Source organism: Alosa sapidissima, chromosome 16 (genome assembly GCF_018492685.1).
Source record: "Alosa sapidissima isolate fAloSap1 chromosome 16, fAloSap1.pri, whole genome shotgun sequence".
Taxonomy (NCBI): Eukaryota; Metazoa; Chordata; class Actinopteri; order Clupeiformes; family Clupeidae; genus Alosa; species Alosa sapidissima.
In genome coordinates, this window is record NC_055972.1 from 10,959,041 (window position 1) to 10,980,067 (window position 21,027).

The 21,027-nt window shown below is 41.9% G+C and overlaps 1 protein-coding gene across 4 annotated transcripts; it reads left to right on the forward strand.

Moving 5' to 3' along the window:
* Positions 1–550: 550 nt before the first annotated feature.
* rgs17 (regulator of G protein signaling 17) lies at positions 551–20,354 on the forward strand. 4 transcript variants are annotated; one of them, XM_042065897.1, is made up of 7 exons: positions 551–690; positions 2,117–2,470; positions 2,913–3,020; positions 12,542–12,672; positions 15,921–15,995; positions 17,150–17,381; positions 20,050–20,354. In XM_042065897.1, exons 3-7 carry the CDS (start codon positions 3,015–3,017, stop codon positions 20,236–20,238), a joined length of 633 nt encoding a protein of 210 aa, XP_041921831.1. In that variant the 5' UTR covers positions 551–690; positions 2,117–2,470; positions 2,913–3,014; the 3' UTR covers positions 20,239–20,354. The 4 variants fall into 4 exon arrangements, with proteins under 4 accessions (XP_041921831.1, XP_041921832.1, XP_041921830.1 ...); XM_042065898.1 differs by lacking the exon at positions 2,913–3,020; XM_042065896.1 differs by lacking the exons at positions 551–690; positions 2,117–2,470; positions 2,913–3,020 and adding an exon at positions 4,776–4,923.
* Positions 20,355–21,027: the final 673 nt, after the last annotated feature.

The following is a 21,027-nucleotide window of genomic DNA, read 5'->3' on the forward strand; positions in this document are numbered from 1 at the left end:
TGATTGTCCAACCATTTTGGAAATGGCTATATGTAAAAAAAAAAAAAGATTGTCCGATCATTATTTACAAGAATACATTTCCCTTGTGTTACTTTTGTGTTAAAATTGTCAATGGCTCTGGATATTTGAGGTTAAAGGACTATGGGTCTAAATGGTTCCCTATATTGAACCAGGCCTACTGGACTCACATAATTGTCTAGCCTAGGTTTAGGCCTATGGTATTGCAAAATTGTTAGAATACAACCATGTCAATAGATTAGATTTAAGCTACCTGTCTATACAGCTGTAGACTAGAATGACGAGATCATTCTCTCTCTTTATCTCTCTCTCTCTCTCCCCCTCCCTCCCTCTCAAACACACACACACACACACACACACACACACACACACAAGCTCATGAGATGCTCATTACTGCATGGCTATTTTAAATAAAAAGTTAATCTCACAGGTTCTCCAGAAGCTGCCATCCTTTGCGCTGTTTCTGCAGCTTTCGGCCGGCGAGCTGACAGTTCTGGCAGGCATGCGCAGTGCGTCTCCACTGGCTCGGTGCTGAAGTTGGGCGGATGGGTGAAAAACACCACCGATGGACATTTCACGGCAGCATGCAAATATAGTGTGTGATACCGAAAATATGAGCGTCAGACACGTTTAATGCCACCACTATAGAAGACTGACACCCAGAATAAAAGGGTAAGAGGATGAATATTCTTTATTGCATTTCAAATATCCCGCTAGCTTGCTAGCGAGCTAGCCACTGCCTTTTTTTCGTCGCGAAGAAAATGAATAAAATTGGACAGAAAAGTGGGGGGTTTGATTTCGACACTTATTTTAAGTGTTGTGGAACAATACTAAAGGAGTGCATTTGGCTTCACCGTAACACGGTCTTTCGGGGAACTCATAGCCTATTGCCTTACCTGCAATGACTTAGTTCAGATGCTTCGAATCTTACAGCTGCAAGAGAGACCAACGCAAAACACCCCAGGCAGCGATGAGAATACGAACAGTATGGTGATGACAGTCGTTAGCTACAACTAAAAAGACCAGTCATATTAATATGGTGCTGTAATTACCGCCACTAGTGCGATGCTATTCGTTTGCATTGTATCTCTTTTCGTAGATCCATGATTATGCCAGGGTTTCAATTATCTGATATTTTTTGAAGGCTACCATTTTCCATGTCAGGTTTGAATAAACGCCCACGGTAAATTCTGCCATGTCTGTCAATGTGCGTTTTTGCCTGTTTCTCGATGTACGTTTTTGTGGTCATTTTGAGATAATCACAATCGACACACTGTGACAGTGTATTCCGTATCCTATAACGTGCAACGACTGTTTCCCTTCTGAGTCAGAATATGGCCACGGAAGGCATTGATTATTTTTCTTCACTCTATAGACGTCCTCACTTCTCTGAAAAGAGAATCATCTCTGGTTTAAGGTTGCGTTTCTATTTAATGAAAATAATTGGACTATCCAAGGCTACAATAACAGGTAGGCTAAGACAAGAAGCCAAGCACTGAAGAATTCACCGGTAGCAGACATTCAGCCTTTACCGCTACACCACCCGTCTTTTGACATGTGAAACTTTTTTTTTTTACATTGCATGTGGCATGTTTGTACATACATCGATTTGGATTCGACCAGAATGAGCGTTATTACTGGACGTTAACAGTTAAACTGCATCAGGGTTATTTATGGAATCATTTCTGACGGAGATTGTGGGGAACGGCATAGCGGAATGGGAGCGAAATGAGCTTCCTCTTGCCAGTCTTTGTCAACGGTGTCATTAGGATTTAATTCTAAATCAGCCCATTCTATTTGCATGATTGTATTGATGAACAATGGTATTATAAAACATATTTTTGCATGATCAAATATGCCTATATTTAAAATCAATTAAGAAATAATGATGTTGTGAAATGTATGAATTCAAGGAAGAAGGGAAAATCAACTCTTGCGTTTGGGTAGAGTGAGGAAAATAACTCTCAGTGGTGACATCAGCAGTGAGAAGGTTCCAAAAGCTCAAAATCCCAAAGTGAAGGGTGTAAGCCCCTCATCCATGGTGGTGACATTCCAATCATCTTCCAATGCCTTACAGATGTTCCCTCTGATCTTTCAGATGCCCCCTGTGCAAGGCCTCAGCCCTTAACGGTACACCCGGTCCCAGTCCCAGTCCTGGCCGTGGTCCTGAGTCTGGCTGACAGCGTGGTGGTGGGGGAGCTCTGTGGTGTTTCAACCTCTGCCCGCCACTCTTTCTGAACCAAACCCCTGAGCCTCCACTCCATCCACCCCCCTCATCATAACTGCCCCCCCCCTTCCTTTTGCTGACACCATCTGAAGGTGATGGTGAGAGTGAGTGAACAAGAAAATAGAGTGGACTCTTCCTCTTTACACTGTGCCCCAGCTCCACCTCTCACCTCAACGCCATGATTTTCCAGTCTGATATCACCAAGGACACACGCTAATTTGCATGGTAAGTTGAGCATTACACTCCAACCCTGTCAGACATAGACATACAGTACACACGCACATACACACACACGTGACGTATGGGATAATGCTGTGTGACTGCTTCACTCTCTCATATGTTGTTGGAGCATGTTTAATTTATTTATTTATTACTTCTTGTTTGTAGTTCCTCTTCAAGTCAGGTCACATCATGTATGTCATCACTGCATGTGATTAGCTTTTTGAGCACCATCCACTGAAATACAGCACATTTTTTACATAATTTCCAACAACAACAACAAAAAACACACAATAAGATCATTTCATAGCCAGCACAACACAGCATAGTGCACGCTGATGCAAGCCTGATTGACGACTGTGAGTGCCACTTTATTCCGAGGTCTTGCTTTACCCTGCTGTTGTGGCGGAGATGTGATGAAATCAAACATGTTACATTTTGCCTTTAGGCCTACAGTGTTACCCGGCCCCCCCGCACACCCCCCAGCCTCGCTTGTCCGACAGTCATTGGTCTGCCTGTGTAACATCCCCCTCAGAGCTGCTCTTTGTGAATGATGGTAAGAGGAGGCCCGTGCTGTGCAGCCGACCGTGACTAGTGCTATGCATCACTTGCTCTTGCCCTGGAATGTGTATGATAAAGTACAGAGAGAGATAGATAAAGAGAGAGAGAGAGGGAGAGAGATGTAGATAGAGAGAAAATAGATAGTCAGACAGAGATTTCCTACTTACTAGGCCGAGGCTCTGTTTTGCCCTCAGTGGTGACCATATAAGTTGGTACCACCACCAAAAGGCTACACAAAGTTTAAGGGACTTGCCTCTGCTATTTTACAGACAACATTGTTGCCACTATGTCAACATAACAAGGCCCTTTTCTACTGTAGGTCTTTCCCAATGATTGCTGAATTCAAACACCTGCAAATCTTTAATGCCTCAACATACACTGGAGGAAAAAAACATGGGTTTTACGGTGTGCATCTGCGCCACGTATAGTACCTCAGACAACAATATAGCCTAGGTTTACACATAGCCATGTACAGCTTACTAAAACATAACACACTAGCGCTGAAAGATAAAAATACAAAAGGTACTATGCAAAACCTATTGTCAAGCAGTTGCGACCTTCTGAGACAACACAACAAACATGTAGCAACATGAAAAAGCACCACAGGCAGCAGCACAGCAACAAAAAAGGCTAGTTGCTGATCTTACCCAATGAGACAAGAGTAAGCAAGCAACTATTTCCTAGTCACAGGATGTATTACATAGTGAATATTGACCTGAAGGTTAACTTTCAAAAACAATACTGCAAATCAAATTGCAATCACAATATTTGTCAGAAAAATCACATTTAAATATTCTTCCCAAATCAGGCCTATAACACACACACACACACACACACACACACACACACACACACACACATTGATACTGTACTGAGAGAGAGAGAGAGAGGTTTAGCATCTCTAGGTCATGACACTGTATAGTGCTCCTAACTTCTCTGTTCTGTTTTAAAGCAGATTTTGTGACATACTATTTCCTCTTCCATTGTAAGCTGTTACGCTGTTGTTAATACAACACACAAAAAAAAACAAACCCAGTTCAGTTTGATGTCTGAATACTGCCTGAATTCTGATGACACTGTGTGTCGAAAAGTTGTGTGAAACCCTGTACATGGCTTCTGTGTGTAAATACAGTAAGAGAGTGAAAACATGGGGTGGTTGCCTGTGGGTTCCTACATCAGTTAATTCAGAGCAGCCACTGCTGCACCAGTTTGTCTGAACATTTGGTCTCAGGAGATGACAAGGGTGGCAATGGGACAGGAATGTAATTAAATGTTTTAGTTGAGGTTAGTTAACTTTAACAGGGTATGTTAAATACACTCAAGAATGGTACTGGATCTGACACATTTCTTAGACGCATCAGTGGTTTGGGCAAATAAAAAGCGTATAGTCAAATAAATTGCAAATAAATTGACTATTTATATACAAATAAATGGACTTCCCCCGTACATAACATTAGGTTGTATGTTCCCAAACATCGATGCCTTTTTTGTAGATGAAGTTAAAGATTAAATTGACAACCAACATGATGTCATCATCTGCTGTGCCTGGGGTGTGTTTGCAAAACAGCTTTGGAAAAACTTTTGGTTTATTACGGGTTCTTACAAATATAATGAGAGTCCTATTTGCATACCTGTACCCGCTGTCTAGTAAGTTAGAACAATGGTGTTCCTCACTGGGTTTTGCATTAGCGTCCATGTTTTTCCACTGGCTAACCCTTATTAACTGGCGGTCACAGACATTTTTGCATATTTTGCGTATTTGCTCTGGCTTCCCAGTTACAGTATCAGACAGAAGTGTGGCAGATAGGCAGTTCAGGAATGGCCACGGAATCTTGATGGCATTAGTCTTGAGTAAGAGGAGAGTTATAATGGTGGACAACATTCCAATGCATGTCCAGGTAGGATCACTTTTCATGTGTTTGGTGGAGGAGGCAACAGAATAATTTTGAGGAATGTGTGAAGCGGGTTCTGGGATCATCGGGGTTTTGTTGTTGTGTGATCGGGTACATTAGGGGAGGGTTGGGTTTTATTATAAAATGTGCTTAAACACCATGCAACCATTTTTTCAGCCGCTTTGGTTCATTTCTTAGATTAGATTTAAAAATCGCAAAATGATATATAATCGTGTCCTATGTATGCATTATAATTGAACATCTTTTGGACATTCCTAAATTGCTTTTGCACATTAATGCAAAATATACACAATTGTTTGCTGTTTAGTGTTACAAGTACTAGGCAACTATTTTACTTTATAGGCATATTTATTTTTGTGTAAGTCATGACAAGCTAATAGGTTAAATAGTTATCATTATGTGTAAACCATGTGCAATCATATCAGTTCCAGTGACGTGGTATTTGTGGAATGTTTGCTAAATTTGTCATTCAAACCTTGATTGTTTGCATATGATTGAGGAATGATTCAATTTGCTCAAATGCAAAAAATGAGTGTAAAACCTCATAGGCCACTAAGACAAAGTGGATGCCAAGCCATGCATTAGGGATACATAATCAGTCTTGACAAAAACAACAGAATGGAATGGTTTGGTGGACTTAAAAGAATGCTGATTAACTGTCTATTTCACTTCATTATTTCTGAATGATGATACATTCTCTATGATCATCAGGACTGGATTTTTGTGACATGGGTCAATGACGTGACATGCAGATTTTGGTGTCCGAGATCATTACTTTGGTTTAAAATAATTTAAAATGATTCAAGCATAATTTTATTCTATAAAACCTGTATAATTTGAACATATTTTCTGTTTATCATAAAAGCTATATATATGAACCCTCAAAATGTTAGGTGGCGCAACCGTCCGAGCAAATTGACACTATCTGAAAAGTATTAAACAAAGTTTACTAATAGCTCTGAAATTGTTTGGAAAATTTCAAAACTTTTGTCTGGAAATTTGTATATCTGAAATATCAGGGGCGGTGCAACCGCATTCATAGAACGTTTATTTTGAATTGAAGAGAGAAAAGAGTAAACAGGATATTGCCTCATCAAGAGGAGCCCAAGTTACCTTTACTGATGAGTAAAACGTTTGTAAATCTCTCTCAAATATTGATAAAAAAATAGCTACTTTCTCTTCATAGTTGGACTTGTCAGGTTTACATGTCAGGTGGTACAACCAATGTAAAACTCAGAAAAAGTTATTTGCAATCAGGTAAAAAAAAGTTAAACCAAGAAATAGTAGATTCCAGTTAACAAATAGTTGAAAATGTGTTGTACCTAATTATTCTATTAAATAATATACATTTTAAAATGTAAAGTTGAATGTTGGAAAACCAAAATACTGTTAAGCACTGTAGACACTCAGGTATAGACCCTTTCAACAATAAAAACAAAAACAATGCTTGAACGTTCCCAATCTACTTCCTCTGCATTAAGATAACATATGGAATGTTAAAACGGAAGCCTTGTGGGGCCAACTATGATGCTGATAATGGAACTCTCTTGAAAGGGTTTATACCAAAGATTCTACAGCGGAGCTCTGTTCTAGAATCTTTGGTCTATGGACCCTTTCAAGAGAGTTCCATTATCAGCATCATAGTTGGCCCCACAAGACTTCCTTTTTAACATTCCATATGTTATCTTAACCCTTAAAGGTGTAGGTTTTTGAACGTTCTAAGTTCCGCAACAATTGAAGGTTCTAAAATTCTATGTTGAATTCAATGAACCCAGATATTCTTTAGAACGTTCAATTCTCAACATTCCCGTCACACCAGTGTGACGGTACTCCTTTAAGGGTTAATGCAGAGGAAGTAGATTGGGACCCAAATAGAATGTTCAAGCATTGTTTTTGTTTACCTTGTTAAAAGGGTCTATACTTACCAAAAAAGAAGAGTGGGATTCTTTTAGAAACTTTTGGTAGAGCCACCTGACATTTTTGAGGGGTGAAATTGCAAATACAGTCTAAAATGTATTAAAACCCCTGTAAATGTTGCGTAGCCATGAAGGCTTGCTTAAACACTTGTTTAGACTTTGTATTCTAACTTCAAAAAATGCATTCTAACCATTCAATATTCTTTTTCAAAATCACTTGTTTGTCAATGACATGAATCAATTTTCAAAAAACAAAAATCAGTTATTTGGAGATATTCATCTGGTTTGGTGATAACTAGAGTGAAAGGGGTACTGTAAAAAACAAGCTTTCTTGGACAACTTTTGCTGCTTGAATTTTAGTTTGGTAAAGTGTGTGTGTGTGTGTGTGTGACTGCATGTCTGTGGGTAGAGAGAGAGAGAGAGAGAGAGAGAGAGAGAGAGAGAGTGGCTTCTCTGCCAGGTCTGTGACTTCAGGAAGCCCTGCAGTTGCTTGATAGCCAAATGGCATTTTGTTTTGCAAACTTCCACCAACCTGATGCAGTAATCAGTATTTGCTTATGCCATCAACCATGCTATCATTTGGTTTTCCGTTCAGTTATAGACCCTTTCAAGAGAGTTCCATTATCGGCATCATAGTTGGTCCCACAAGACTTCCGTTTTAACATTCCATATGTTATCTTAATGCAGAGGAAGTAGATTGGGGCCCAAATAGAACGTTCAAGCATTGTTTTTGTTTTTATTGTTGAAAGGGTCTATACATGTATTCATATGCTCAGCATCACTCACAGCTCTGCTTCTAGGTAAATTCAGGTCTCTGGTATATAATTTTTCTCGATTCATATGCTGTCACTGCTACTTTGGCACTATCTACAATATCAGTGGAAAGAAGACGGTGCCCAGCACATTTGCACCGAGGTGATCCAAATGGCATACAAGCATGTAAATGGACAAAGAATAAACACATAAACAATGCAAATGGAGGTGGTGCATCAAATAGATACAGCTTGTGTTTGTCTTATTTTTTAGCAATTTGCTTGCTTCTATTCATGGTTTGGTGCTATGAGTGTATTGGCTTTCTGTAGTTTTGCTTGTTACACTGGCTTAACACAGTTGTTTGATAAGCTTTATAAATAAGCCTGCAATTATTCATATGACTGTGAGGATAGTGCTCCAACAATTTTTTGTTGTTGTGTACTTCCCAGTTGATTTAAGTGAGATTCTTGTTGTGGATATCATTTGCATTTGTTATAATTGATGATTACAAAGTTCTTCTAGTCACAGATTGGCAAAGAGACAACTTTACCATAAACAGATATGTCTCACTCTGGAATGTAAAGGCAATGTCCAGGAAAAGCTTCCAGGCTGATAGTGATGGCTTGAGCAGAATTTGTCTCTGGGGAAGACCCCTGGGTCTGGGAAGAAAACCCTGATGCATAGGGCTGTACCTAGGCCCGCCATGTATATTTAGGGACATTTCACAAACATTTTGCTTAAGATTGAGCTGTACTTGTGTTCCCAGGGGGTGGAAGCCATGCTCACAGTGCTTCAAGATCCCCTGTTTGTGTATTTGCTGTGTAACAGGAGAACCATGGGTACTGTGCAAGGATGCTGTAATGGCACAGACTTTATTTTACTTCTAGATGCTTCTGTAAAAATGACTTGCTTTGGGAGTTTAGCACATATATTACCCAAAACATTGACTTTAGCATTACTAACACACTGTCACATCACTTGAGCTACACTAATCACTGAGTGTCATCTGATGAAATTGGTACTCTCTTTGTGGCTGTATTGAGGTCTCCTTATAGCCTGACGAGCCAGACCCACATTAAAATGTAGGGTCTGGGCACTCACCGTTCGCAGTGCTCAGTCCGAGGGGCGGGATAATCGGTTGTCTTTCAAATTCCCTCTGCACGCAATAGGACAGCGCTATGAGTCCCATGCGTTTCCCACCTGCGGAGCTAGTTGGCTAGTTCAAACTTTTGCCAACTTAATAAAAGCTTAACTCGTGTCACACTGTTCGCCAACAGCAACAATATCTTATTTGTTTTCAAGTAGCAAGGAATTAAAGCCAAACCGTTCCAACTCTGCCATCAATCATTATGTTAAGCCCGCCTAACGACTCTATACACGATTTGATTGGCCTGATAGAAGTTTAATTTTTAGAGCTCACAAGCCAACGGAGAGTTGCTAGACTAGAAAATGTAATTTGCTGCCGCTAGGGTGCGTCTGGATTTCTAGGCTAGTCTCCTTAGGTTGATCTATTGAATCCCTTGAGTAGTTTGGGTACTTAGTACTTTGTGGCACGTCCTCAAGGGGTAAAACTAACAGTGGCTAAGATTGTCTCATATCTCACAGAGGGGACTTGTGGTGCGGAAACATGATTGGGTCCTCATTTTGACAGTCTTAACCATAACCCTGCTGACCTCTATGTTGATGTATGATTCCATGATCATAGCCACCGATCATATCATAATAGCCATCCATTCACACAATACCCGTCCTTTCCTCAAGTGTGAGTGTTTTGCGAATGACCAGTGACAGACAATGATCACATGTTTCTCCTGTGTTCAGACATGTCAAACCTGTCATTCCCTTGGTGAATTTGACTTGTTTTTAAAACTTAGTTGAGTGTAAATGTCTTTAGTTGCATACTAGATTCCATGCTCAAAATGAGCCATTGCTGGTGGTTTGTGTTCTGGGATGGTCAAGAGGTACACTACTCACCATTACAGGGTCATACTTTTAATAGCGTCACTGAACAGCAGGAGCATGCGGTGGTGCAAATAAGGTGGCAAACTACGTACCGTAGGTCTGGCCGTAGTGTGGAACTACGCAAAAACACTAAACTGACCTGAACGAATCTCTGGGTTCAGTACTGCTGTTTTGGTTAATGGTTGTATCTCTGTATCACAGATGAACAAATCCAAACCCTTCTTGACACAGACATGAGTGAGGGCTGGCTGTGTGATCAGACTATTGTGGCACACAACAGAGTGTTGTGTTCCCTGATACTTCTGTCTTTTGGTTGTCTTCCTGTTTTTCTTTCCCTTTTCCAATTCCTATTTAAACTTTATTTCTGTCCTGTGTTTACTGCCTATTTATGTTGTCCATTCTGGTCTATGTTGACCGATTTGTACATCATGTACGTCATTACATGAGGGCAGTGTTTTTCCAACTTTCTGATAACAGGGATGGCTCTGGCTAGCCTCAAACATAGACGAAGATGTATCTCTTCCACACTTCCTGATTTCCTGTCAGCTGTCTACTCTGACTGCCCCCAAACCAGTGTGAACCAGCAAGGATTTGCCAATCTGTCAATCATGTCATGAAATTGAGCTGGAAGTTGCTTAAAATAACCTAGATGCTCACTCATAAGACAGGCTATATACTGTAGCTGTGCTACTAATTTGAAAGCAGTTATGACAAGAGCTGCATAGTCATGGAGTGTTTATGTGTTGTGACATGCTGTCAAAACAATATCAAAACAGGAAAGAAATGAATCTCATGAACTAATGTTAATCTGCCATATCAATTAAAGCACAATGTAGCAGTTTGGCAGCTCAACCAGAACAGTCTTAGAGTCATTACAAATTTTACTCAGAAATATCCAAAAGCATGAATGATTGGCTACATAATGTTGTTGATAGCGTTCTCCCTTACTACAACAGTGTCTCCATAACACAGATTTCATTCTCACTGAGACGGCACCTGTCATCCCACAAGAAACCCTCTTCAACTATGCGTCACAGCAGACTTGCACTATTTCCATGTTGTTTTGGACAGACGTGACAAAACCAAATGCTCAATTGAGAATGGCCCTCAGAGGGAAGTGGCTGAGCTGAAGGGGTGGGGGGGGCATGGAAGAGACAGAGAGAGAAAGAGAAAGCTGGAAATAACACACACTTCTCCGCCATTTGGTCCCCTCACGCTTAGTCTGACACTCCTCATGTAGTCTGGAATGTGTCATCGCTGCTCTCCACGCCGCACGCCTCTCTGTCTGTTCTCAGGGAGATGGAGTGTTGGGACAGATACAGTAAATGCCGGACTCGCACCACATTCAGGCCAGATCCGGGCCAATGGCAGCTGCTCTTTCTGCTTTTGGAGGAAGTCATGTCTCTCATGGTCGTATGCTGTCTGTAGTTAGCAAAGGGGTAGAAACATTCAAATTCAGCTCTGTAGGCATGTCTATTTCATGAGGTATTTTATTTGTAACGCAAAAGAATATTTTATTTTAAGTGTATTTTTCTTGTTTTGCTTTCAGTGGAATTATATACGTCTACTAGGTACTATTTAGTAGAGATGGCCTTGCAAGAAAACATAGTGTTGGCATAAAAAAGATGCTGACTAGATCCTATTCCGATGGTGACAGACCTAACATGCAGTAAAGACCACCCAGGGACAAATGTATCTCCTCGATTATTACCTTTGATTTTCTCTGTGGTACTCTGCACTGACCCAGGGATGGAAGAGAGCCTTTAGAGCTCCTTTTCCAATGCGTCTGTTCTTTACCGAATAAGCAAGAACAGCTTCATGCTTCACTATGTATGAGTCATAGTCTCTCGCTCTTTCTTCCTCTCATAGGGTCAGTTGTTAAGGACACGTTTGTCTGATAATGTTGCAGAATGTCACTGGTGTGAATAACCTGCGTAAATTCTCTCTCGCGCTCTCCCTCTCTTTGTCTCCTGACTATCTATGGTGTTTCTCTCTGTTCACACCCTCCCCTTCCCCTCTATGAGCGATCTCCTGTCTGTCTCGTAGCAGCACAGGGCTTTGGCTCAGAGACGGTGGAGTCTGTGTTCAGACCACTCCAGCAAGACCTGCTAGCCTGCGACTGCGTCACATCACTTCCTTTTGTGTCACGTGGCATTACTTCCTGTCATGTAGCAGGAGTGGTGTACCCAGGGCACCTCTAATGACTCTCTTAATGGGAAACTATTGAACTATTGTGTTTTGGAATGACTCAAATCCTGTGCATGGTATCCTTTCTCCCACGTGTTCAATTTTGGTCAGCAATTTTGACTTTTAGAGGGGTACTACTTAAGTGTAAATGCTATTTATGGAGATTTTGTGTGACCCTGGTCACCCAGTTTAAGTTACAGATATGATTGCCGCCTCGCCTGCTTACATCAGGCTGTGGAATCATGTTCCAATGGCTGCAGTCATTTGCATGTGAGCCTTGCTCTTCTAATCTTGTGCGCTTTTCATCCGCTTCTGATGTTTTTTTTTGTCACTTTCCATACAAGATAAAAATGGGAAGTGATCTGAGCGCTTGTGTGACAGTGTGATGTAGCCACAGGCGAGTATATCCCCTCCTCTGTGCTGCCTTCATCCTCTCTATATGAGCTTTCTGTCTCTTGGACTGTTCCAGGATCTGTCTCCAGATTTCTGTCTGTCTGTGATTTTTAGATATCTTACTCTTTGCCTTTTTATCTGTTTAGATATTTGTCTTTTGTTGTTCCCTGCTAGTCTGTTTGTAGGTCTCCTGTAAGTGTTAGATTTGATTAAAAATGTCAGCTGGGTGAAACTCTTTTGTCTTGTTTGTACAGATGTTGTGCACAGATTCTGTCCACAGTCAGTTTCTAATTCAAACTTCTCACTTTCTCTGTCTGTTTCTCTTCATCCATCTATTTCCATCCCTCACTCCTTCCCTTCCTCCCTCCATCCTCCTCTCTTCTCCACCACAGCCGCGCAGTGTAAGTGGAAGTGAGATGAGAAAACGGCAGCAGCCACACATCGAAGGACCCCCCCAGGCTCCCGGCCCCCCCAGGCCCAACACCTGCTGCCTGTGCTGGTGCGGTTGCTGCAAATGCCTTTGGTAAGCACCACCACCACCACACTCAAGCACCACGCTTATACACTTATCTTTCCAAACTGTGGAACTGTAGGGTATATTGTGGGATATATACCAACATAATTGTGAAATATGTCATTTAGACAGGACAATGCAACATTATGATACGTGAATATACGTATTGCTGAGAGCACGTAGAAAAATGAAATGATGTGACTAAGGCACCTACGACGCAGAGAAATTTCATGTTAAATAAAGGTGTTTTTTTAGGGTAAGCGCATAGACAAAAAATTTAAAGAAAAGGACAATGAATTCATTATGAGAGGCACTATTTGTTTTGAGTGCATCATGTTCTGGGGGACGTGCCCTGATATATGTAAGGCAGTGCTGGGGCTGTGAAGCCTAAATGGTATACCTGCTTTAAACAGCCCAAGGTCTGTCTGTTGACGTCGCCAAGATGGAGGAAGGTTTGTTTGCGTCCACTGGAGTGAATGAGGCTAATTTGTCTGACATTGTAGTCTTTCTGTGAGGCATCCTTCCTGGAATGCTTCCCCTGCAACTTTCCTAGTAGCACCCTGGAGCTCTCGGCAGTCAAACCATTCTTCAGGGAGAATAGGCAGATTGATTCTAAGAATGGAAGGGTGGTGTCCTGCCTTTAGGCGCTTGCTACGCCCTGTTGTCTGCCTCCTCCTCTCATTACATGGAAAATGGCTTGTTATTGATGATCGAATCATCAAGATGTTTGCATGAAAAAACTGAAGTTCCCTCTGATCTGGGGATCAGAGGCACCCGTATGTGGTCTCCAATGTTGAATCTGTATTTGCCTACTGTGTGTGTGTGTGTGTGTGTGTGTGTGTGTGTGTGTGCGTCTATATTGTATGCTGTATACAGTATCTGTGTGCATGGGTACATTACCATTTGCATCCATTTCCGTGAGTGCAACATTGAACGTAGCGTGTGAATAAACACGCTGGATCTATGAGATGTTTGGTTCTGCTACTTCATTCTCCTCAGTGCCAAAAATGCACAACTATGTGTCCCCCAAACTGAACGCGCTCCAGCATAAACTGATCACTGACTGGCTTGAAAATTCCCATGTCCAGGTTCTGCGGCAGAGCCGACCAAACAAGGCAAGATTGAGGGTGCCCTTGCAGAGATCAGCACAAACTATTTATAGCACTTTTATAAATATAAATACTGTATGAAATAAAGAAAACATTGAGGGAGGTGGACAAGCCACTGTTTGTGAGGCCCTGCTTACATGAACAGAACACCCCTCTGCCCCTCACACCCCCCACCCCTGCTTCTTTGTGGTGCCATTATCTTGTCTGTGAACAGCTATTTCCATCTCGGCATCACATGCCAAACAGCTGTGTCGACCACGGTATATATTTAGCATCTTCCCTTGCATGTGAAAGCCCTGTGGCTAGTGCACCCAATTATGTTGGCACAATGAAGACTTTGATTGAGAGACAGTGGGGGAAGCTAAAACATCACCGTACGGGGCAGAAAATAGACACCCGGGACTGTTTCAGGCCTTTCGTGTTTTTGTTTGTTTTTGTCTTTGTGATTGCCTTTTTGATTCACATTTGTGCTGTTGCTCTCTTCGAAATCATGGCTTGTACGTTTCCTGACTGTGCTCTTGGTGCACTGCATTGTGGGAGTTTTTTTTTACTGTTATCAGGATATTTTCTACTGTTCTCAGGATATAGATTTTCTATTTTTACTTAGCCATCGAGCTGTAAATGTATCGATGTCCATAGTTTCAACTCTCAAGCTACTTCTCCTAAGCAAATTCTGACTGTTTTAGATGTATCAGATTGTGCTGCAGAGGTTCCTGCAAAGCAAGGGCTGTTTCAAAATTGGAGCTGGGCAATATGACTTCAAATTCATATCACAATTATTTAAAGTTTTACTTTGATTACGATTAATGAACGTTTATTTGTACTCATGCCCTCATATTTCTCTGACAAAGTACTGCCAACCAGTTTATCATCGAGCCACCAGCTCTCCTTTGAGTGGACTGGGGCAGAGGCATGAGACGGAACACCACAGAGTATGATTGCACACACTGATTAACAGATTTATTGACATTAGCAAGATTAAGTTGATGACAGGTTGTAATGTCGGTTTCAACTACATTTACAGTAAATTGCCCAGTCCTACTTTAAAGTGATGGTTCGGAGTAATTTCACCCTAGGGTCCTTTGCACCATGACCTTGAGCCAAACACCCTCCCAGAAAACTCCTGTTGTACTTACAAACTTCCCTCAATGCCTCGTTTTATGAATACAGAACATATTTGTACTACTGTAGAAGTTTCGTACCATTCAGGGCATTATTAGTGGGGTAATTTACGAGATAGTCTATTGGTTCTATAAGCGCCTGCACAAGCCATTCGTTTCTGTATTTGCCTGATAGCGCTACTCGACCAGTGTTTGACCAAGGGAAAACAGCTTCTAGGAGGGTGTTTGGCTCAAAGTCATGGTGCAAAGGACCCTAGGGTGAAATTACTCCGAACCATCACTTTAAATGTATGGGAATTGTGATGGAGAAAAGGAACCCTATTTTTTGTCTTTGTTTATATCCCTAGGGACTATATATAGGGACTATATGGTAGAGACATGGAGTTGCAATATGCGCTAATCTATACAGAGTTGTACAGCTATTAGACAATAGCTCGCCTTTACATTAGCCTCGTTGCTAGCACAAGGAGGTTGTACTGTACCTGCAGCCTATTATAGGGTTTGTTTTGGTCCCGGTGTGGTATTGTGCTTCTCACAGATTACAGAAGCTCTTCAAAGCAAGAAGGAACATCTAAAAGACTTGTCTGGATGTGTAACTGTACGTACACACACCCGCCGACTTGAGCTTCCAAAGAAGCTCTGGTCGCCCCTGTCAAGGACGCTTGTCAAAAAAGTACAGGCAAGCTTTGGGCGCTTTGGCCGCTATGACGTGACAGCATTTTACGTTCGATTATGTTCTATCTTACTACTTTATTCTATTCGATTGGTTGCTGGTCGTTGGTCGCTGAACCGCATCATAGCTCATTACCATAAAGTTGACTGACTTTCAACTTTCTGCTTGTCGCTCAAGACGCCCAAAACGCGACGCCGACAGATTTGCTGCTTCTGGCAGCTAAGAGAAGCCGGCTTCCATTGAAAATAAATGACTTCCTGAATCTTTGGAAGCTCAAGTCGGCGGCGGTGTGTACGTACAGTAAGATGGTGTAAAACTTCTAAAATCCCATATTCCTCCTCTCTACTCCTGCAGGAATGCAGACAGAGTGGAACGCCCTGAACGGCCGACCTGCACAAAAATGGACAGCATAGAAACCACCGAGGAACAGTAAGTCACCAGACCTTTTTCAACTCACTTTTAGTGGCAGATGTGAAAATGTCTTATTTGATGCGTAAAAGTCAGCTGCTGTTTACTCCTGAAAGGCTGTGGTTCTTCTTTGTGTCAAGTCTGTTTAAAGAAAATGACTCATCTTGCAATCACTAACATCACATTTTCAGTTGATTCTGTTGACACATCCTCTGGTGGTTTTCACTTGGAACGCCACATACGTAACATGACACCTTGGATGGAAATCTAACACTGTGGTATGTGTCATAATGATTATGCAAAGGACAGAGTGATTCATTTGGTGTGATTTTGATTGTAATTAGCATCTCGGAGTGGTGAAAGCTGCAGCAGACAGGAAGCAGTGTGGAAGCACGACTCTCCTTCTCTGTTCCGCAACACCACTATGGGCTTCCTTCCCTTCCCTCTAATGCATGTTTATGGCCACCTGATTGGCTGCTGGCAAATGGCATTAGGGGCGCACGGAGATGTCAGTGCGACGGGGTTAACAGTCCTTCAGTGTCTCCTGCCATGAATCAGCCCCTATTTGGCTTGTCATTCCTGCATCACATGCCGCATGTACGGAAAAGGAAGGAAGTCACCCGTGTGTTGTGGACCCTCTTATCTACTGCAGCTTTAAATTATGGTGTGTGTGTGTGTGTGTGTGTGTGTGGTTTGCTTGTGTGTGTGTGGTGTGTATGTCACTGTGTGTGTGTGTGTGTGTGTGTGTGTGTGTGTGTGTGTGTGTGTGTGTGTGTGTGTTTGTACATGCACTCTAACTCCCTGTATTAGCCAATTAGAGCATGATTTTTTTTCACTCACCTCTTCCACACTTTTAGCTGTTTGTTTTGAACAGCTGTTCCCTCTGAGGATTTCTAAGGTCACGTCACATGGCGACGCCATTTGGTTCTCTCTAGGCCCTCTCTCACTCTCTCAGTCCACTGAAAGCACACTTTTCATCGTCTTCATGGAGACTTAATGCATTATGGGTTATGGCTCCACTCGCCATGTGTGCTGATTTCAATCTGATCAATCATTACGGGGCACTAGGGCCTAATGGTGTGCTTCAGACCAACAGAGTGCGCTCCATCTTGATTTGTTGTTTGTTTGGTCACTCACCCCTCTGCCCCACCCCTCCCCACCCTCCCTCCTGCCAGACACCCCACACTGGACGAGGTGGTCTCCTGGGCACGCAGCTTCGAGCAGATGATGCGCTCCACGGAAGGCCGGGACATTTTCCGGGAATTCCTGCGCTCCGAGTACAGTGAGGAGAACCTGCTGTTCTGGCTCGCCTGCGAGGAGCTCAAGAAGGAGACCAACCCCACAGCCATCGAGGAGAAAGCCAGGATCATCTACGAGGACTACGTCTCCATTCTTTCACCAAAAGAGGTAGAGCATCGGCTTTTTTGTCTTCTCCCATACTCTTAAGCATAAAATGAGTGTTGGCCTGTTTGCATTTGTCAGATTGGCAAGGTGTTTTCTGTCAGTTTCGCCTTGAAGGGTGAGCTGCTCTGTTGTGCTTTCTGCATATGCGATTTTAATTAAGTGGTCATCGCCTATTATGTCATTCATTTCGTAGGATAGGGTCCTGCTAAGGTAAGGGTGCTTTTAGTTCACTAAAGTCAAAGGTTTAACAAAAAAAACATCTGACCAACATACTGCTTAACACTCATAAACAACTAGCAATAATATGCTATTGTACTAATTAGTACAGTTACCTTTCCAAGGACACCATCATTCTGGATATGAATATGAGCCAAAGATCTAAACTCTAACTTTAAAACCTGCAGCATCGGTTGATGCCTATCAGTTATTGACTGACTATTGGATGGTATATTACATGCATAATGGTCATGTTGTTTTGCCAACTCTAACATAAGATGATGAATAGATTGCATTGTTTGTTGGTGTTATTGTTATACTGTAGCTGCATTAGTGTTTTTCTCATCCATGTGTGAAGCAATAGACATCAAGTATTGTCTAATCACAAACAGCCCTCCAATGTCTCCCATATTAATTACAGAAAGTGTTTTCTTTTCTACGCCACAATCAATTGCATCTGAACTTATTCACTGCTGCTTAATGTCTTTGCATCTGTTGCCACTCCATCTAGTAATTAATTTGCTTTAATCCGCCAATATAATTTCAGACATTAAAGTAAACCACTGGTCAGTGAGAACGCTGTTGTTCTCTCAAGTTCTTTTCCAAGAGTGTGGAATTGAATTTAAGTGAGTGCAAACATTTTACTTGTGTTGAAATAGTTGGACATAGGTTACCATATTCATTGCAGATTGTACATGATAGCATAACACACAACCATAACACCTTATAGTGAGTCTTTAATAAAGATTTAAGGTATTTAAAACAAATATTTTTATTTGTACAAGGGAATATAGTGAGGGCCACATGTACTAACGCTTTTGCGCCCACTTCAGGCGTATTTGTTTCGCAACGTGCGTGTAAAATCATTGCGAGGTATGTACAAACAGGCCGCAATGATGTAAAAGCGCAAACTGCCTGACGCAGGAGCTGAAAGTGGCAGATTGCGTTGTTAATGTCAATCATATGCATTTATGGGAGGATCCAGGGGAAAGTGGGAGTTTAGCGTAAAAAAAGATGGGAGGGGAAGAGTAAAGAGCGCCTACTTATGTATTCCGCGGTACAGTATGTACAAAGACTGCTCCTGAAAGCGCACGTCTATTCTGCGCCTAAATACTTCCGCCTTGTAAAAGCAGGTGTTAATCCAAATTGCAGTTCAATGCGTCAATAAGAGAACCTTTCAAAGACAACAGAATCGCTATTTAGAGCACCAGTTTTGTAAGTCTTTGTACTATCAAAAGCAACATTAACTTTCGTTGGTCTTTCGAATGTCTTACTTTCACTTTCACGTCATTCACTTAAACTTTCCTACTTGCTAGATTTGACCAATCTTCCATAGCCTACGTGCACAAGTAGTTTGAGTAGAACTACCGATCTTCATTATCTCCCTGCTTGTTGACATCTTATCATGTATGGTATTATTTCATGATCGCTAAACGTTTGATTCTTTTTAATGTTTTCATCAGTTAACTTCATTCAACTGCGCTTGTATGTAGGCTCTGGCATTCAGTTGTGGACGTTCGTAAATTGCGTTTATGGGCGGAGAAAGGCAGAGAAAGGCGCAGTTTACACTAAGGGTTGAATGATTGATAAATACGACTGAAACTTGGGTCTGACAGCTTTCGCAATCTACGGTTTGTCCATGACGCTGATAACGCTACGTTCGCAAATGTACGTACATCTGGCCCTGAGTGTCTTAAAAAGTACATTACTCACACACCTCTTATTGGGATGGTCCAGGTCCTCTCTTTTGTAGGTGTCAGTACCTTAAACATGGGTGTGAAGATGTTATGTGCAACATATGCAAATGTCCTTAGAATTATGGCTACATTAGTTTATTACACCCCTAAATCTTTTCTCTGTTCCTAAGTGTACATTCAAAAATACCCTCATGGCCTTAAAATGGCTTGAATTTAACATTATACCTTTTTTCTCATTTTGGAAATTGGGATCTATCTGGCCCCTCCCCCTGTCCACACACTGTTCACCTGCGACTGGCTGCTACAGCTTACAATTTAGCTAGCTTGGCGTCATATTTACGAAGAATTGTCCCACCCCCAGGTAGTCAGGATTGGTTCAGTACCCTTATGACTGTCATAAAGGACTGCAGTTTGAATTTGCATACTGATATACCAAAGAAGAAATCCTGACATGACAATGACATAGACTGCTTATTTCGCTCATGATATGTCATGTACAACATAGCAGACATCATACATGTTAGCAAGGTTAAGAACATGATTTTCACCACAAGGCATCTGTAAAGTGAGAGAATCGTATTAGTAAGTCTTATTTAATAATCTTATTTGTATCTCTGTGAGCGTCTGTTGGCTGTAATTGATGATAATTCCATCTCTCAAACATGCTCCATAAAACCTTGTAGACGTTTGGCTTTTGACCTTTGACTTTTGACTTTTGACCTCCACACCTTGAGGCAGGATTTGGTTTCCCGTTGCAGGTCAGTCTGGACTCTCGCGTGAGAGAGGGCATCAACGTGAGCCTGTCCGAGCCCAGCCAGCTGATGTACGAGGAGGCCCAGCTGCAAATCTACACGCTGATGCACCGCGACTCCTACCCCCGCTTCCTCAACTCCTCCGTTTACCGGGACCTTCTCGAGAGCAAGAGAGGCTCCTGTCTGGACACCTAAAAAGGACCTCCGTCCCTCGCCACACCGGGCGCAGCCCGTCACCGTAACTTTTTATGAATACGACACAAACAGAAACAAAAATGAACCCAACGCAAACACAAGGTGCCACAATGGGGTGTGACGTTTTTAAGCTAAGCAATCCTTTTTGCGACTCACTAGCGCTCAGTTCCTGCTCAAGTGCCCAATGGAGCTCCTCAGGCAACTGTGACGTTGAGAGACGAGATGAAACAAACGATAAACGACAGATAGACACTCGCTTCCTGTACTGTACTTTCTGAGGAAATCTCTCTTTCTCTTTCTCTTTCTCTTGTCTATCTCTTTCTTTCTCTTTTTCTCTCTTCCTCCTTCCCTGGCTCTATCTGTCTCCCTTGACTTTGTCTTACTTACTCTGCACCCTCATTCTGTTGCATCCTTCTTCATTTCTCTTTCTTCTAACACTTTCATGATGTCTCATAAGTTAAGGCAGATTTTAACGGCAGTGATCTTTTTTGGTTGGGATGTGGAGCTTGACCACACAGATCAAGTTGGAAAAAAAAGCACCCTTTTTGCATGAAATAAAAAAAAATGTATTCTAACTTGACGTTGAAGGGGTGGAGGGTAGGGGTTTTTGAGAGGATGTTTTCATTTGTTTTCGTGGCGACAGGCCCTGCCAGGTTCTTGAGGTACATGGATGGGAACTTAGTTTTTATTGCCAATTGTCATTTTTGAGAGGATTGAGGAGAAAGTGAAAAACATTGCGACTGCGTCACTTTTCGGTCTCTGGCAGAGTTGCGTGAAGTTGGGAAGAGA

Coding starts and splice junctions, on each gene's coding strand:
- rgs17 (XM_042065896.1), top strand. CDS start 4,861: ATGGCATTAGTCTTGAGTAAGAGGAGAGTTATAATGGTGGACAACATT. Junction 4,924..12,541: donor ACATTCCAATGCATGTCCAG/GTAGGATCACTT, acceptor TCTCCACCACAG/CCGCGCAGTGTAAGTGGAAG. Junction 12,673..15,920: donor GGTTGCTGCAAATGCCTTTG/GTAAGCACCACC, acceptor CTACTCCTGCAG/GAATGCAGACAGAGTGGAAC.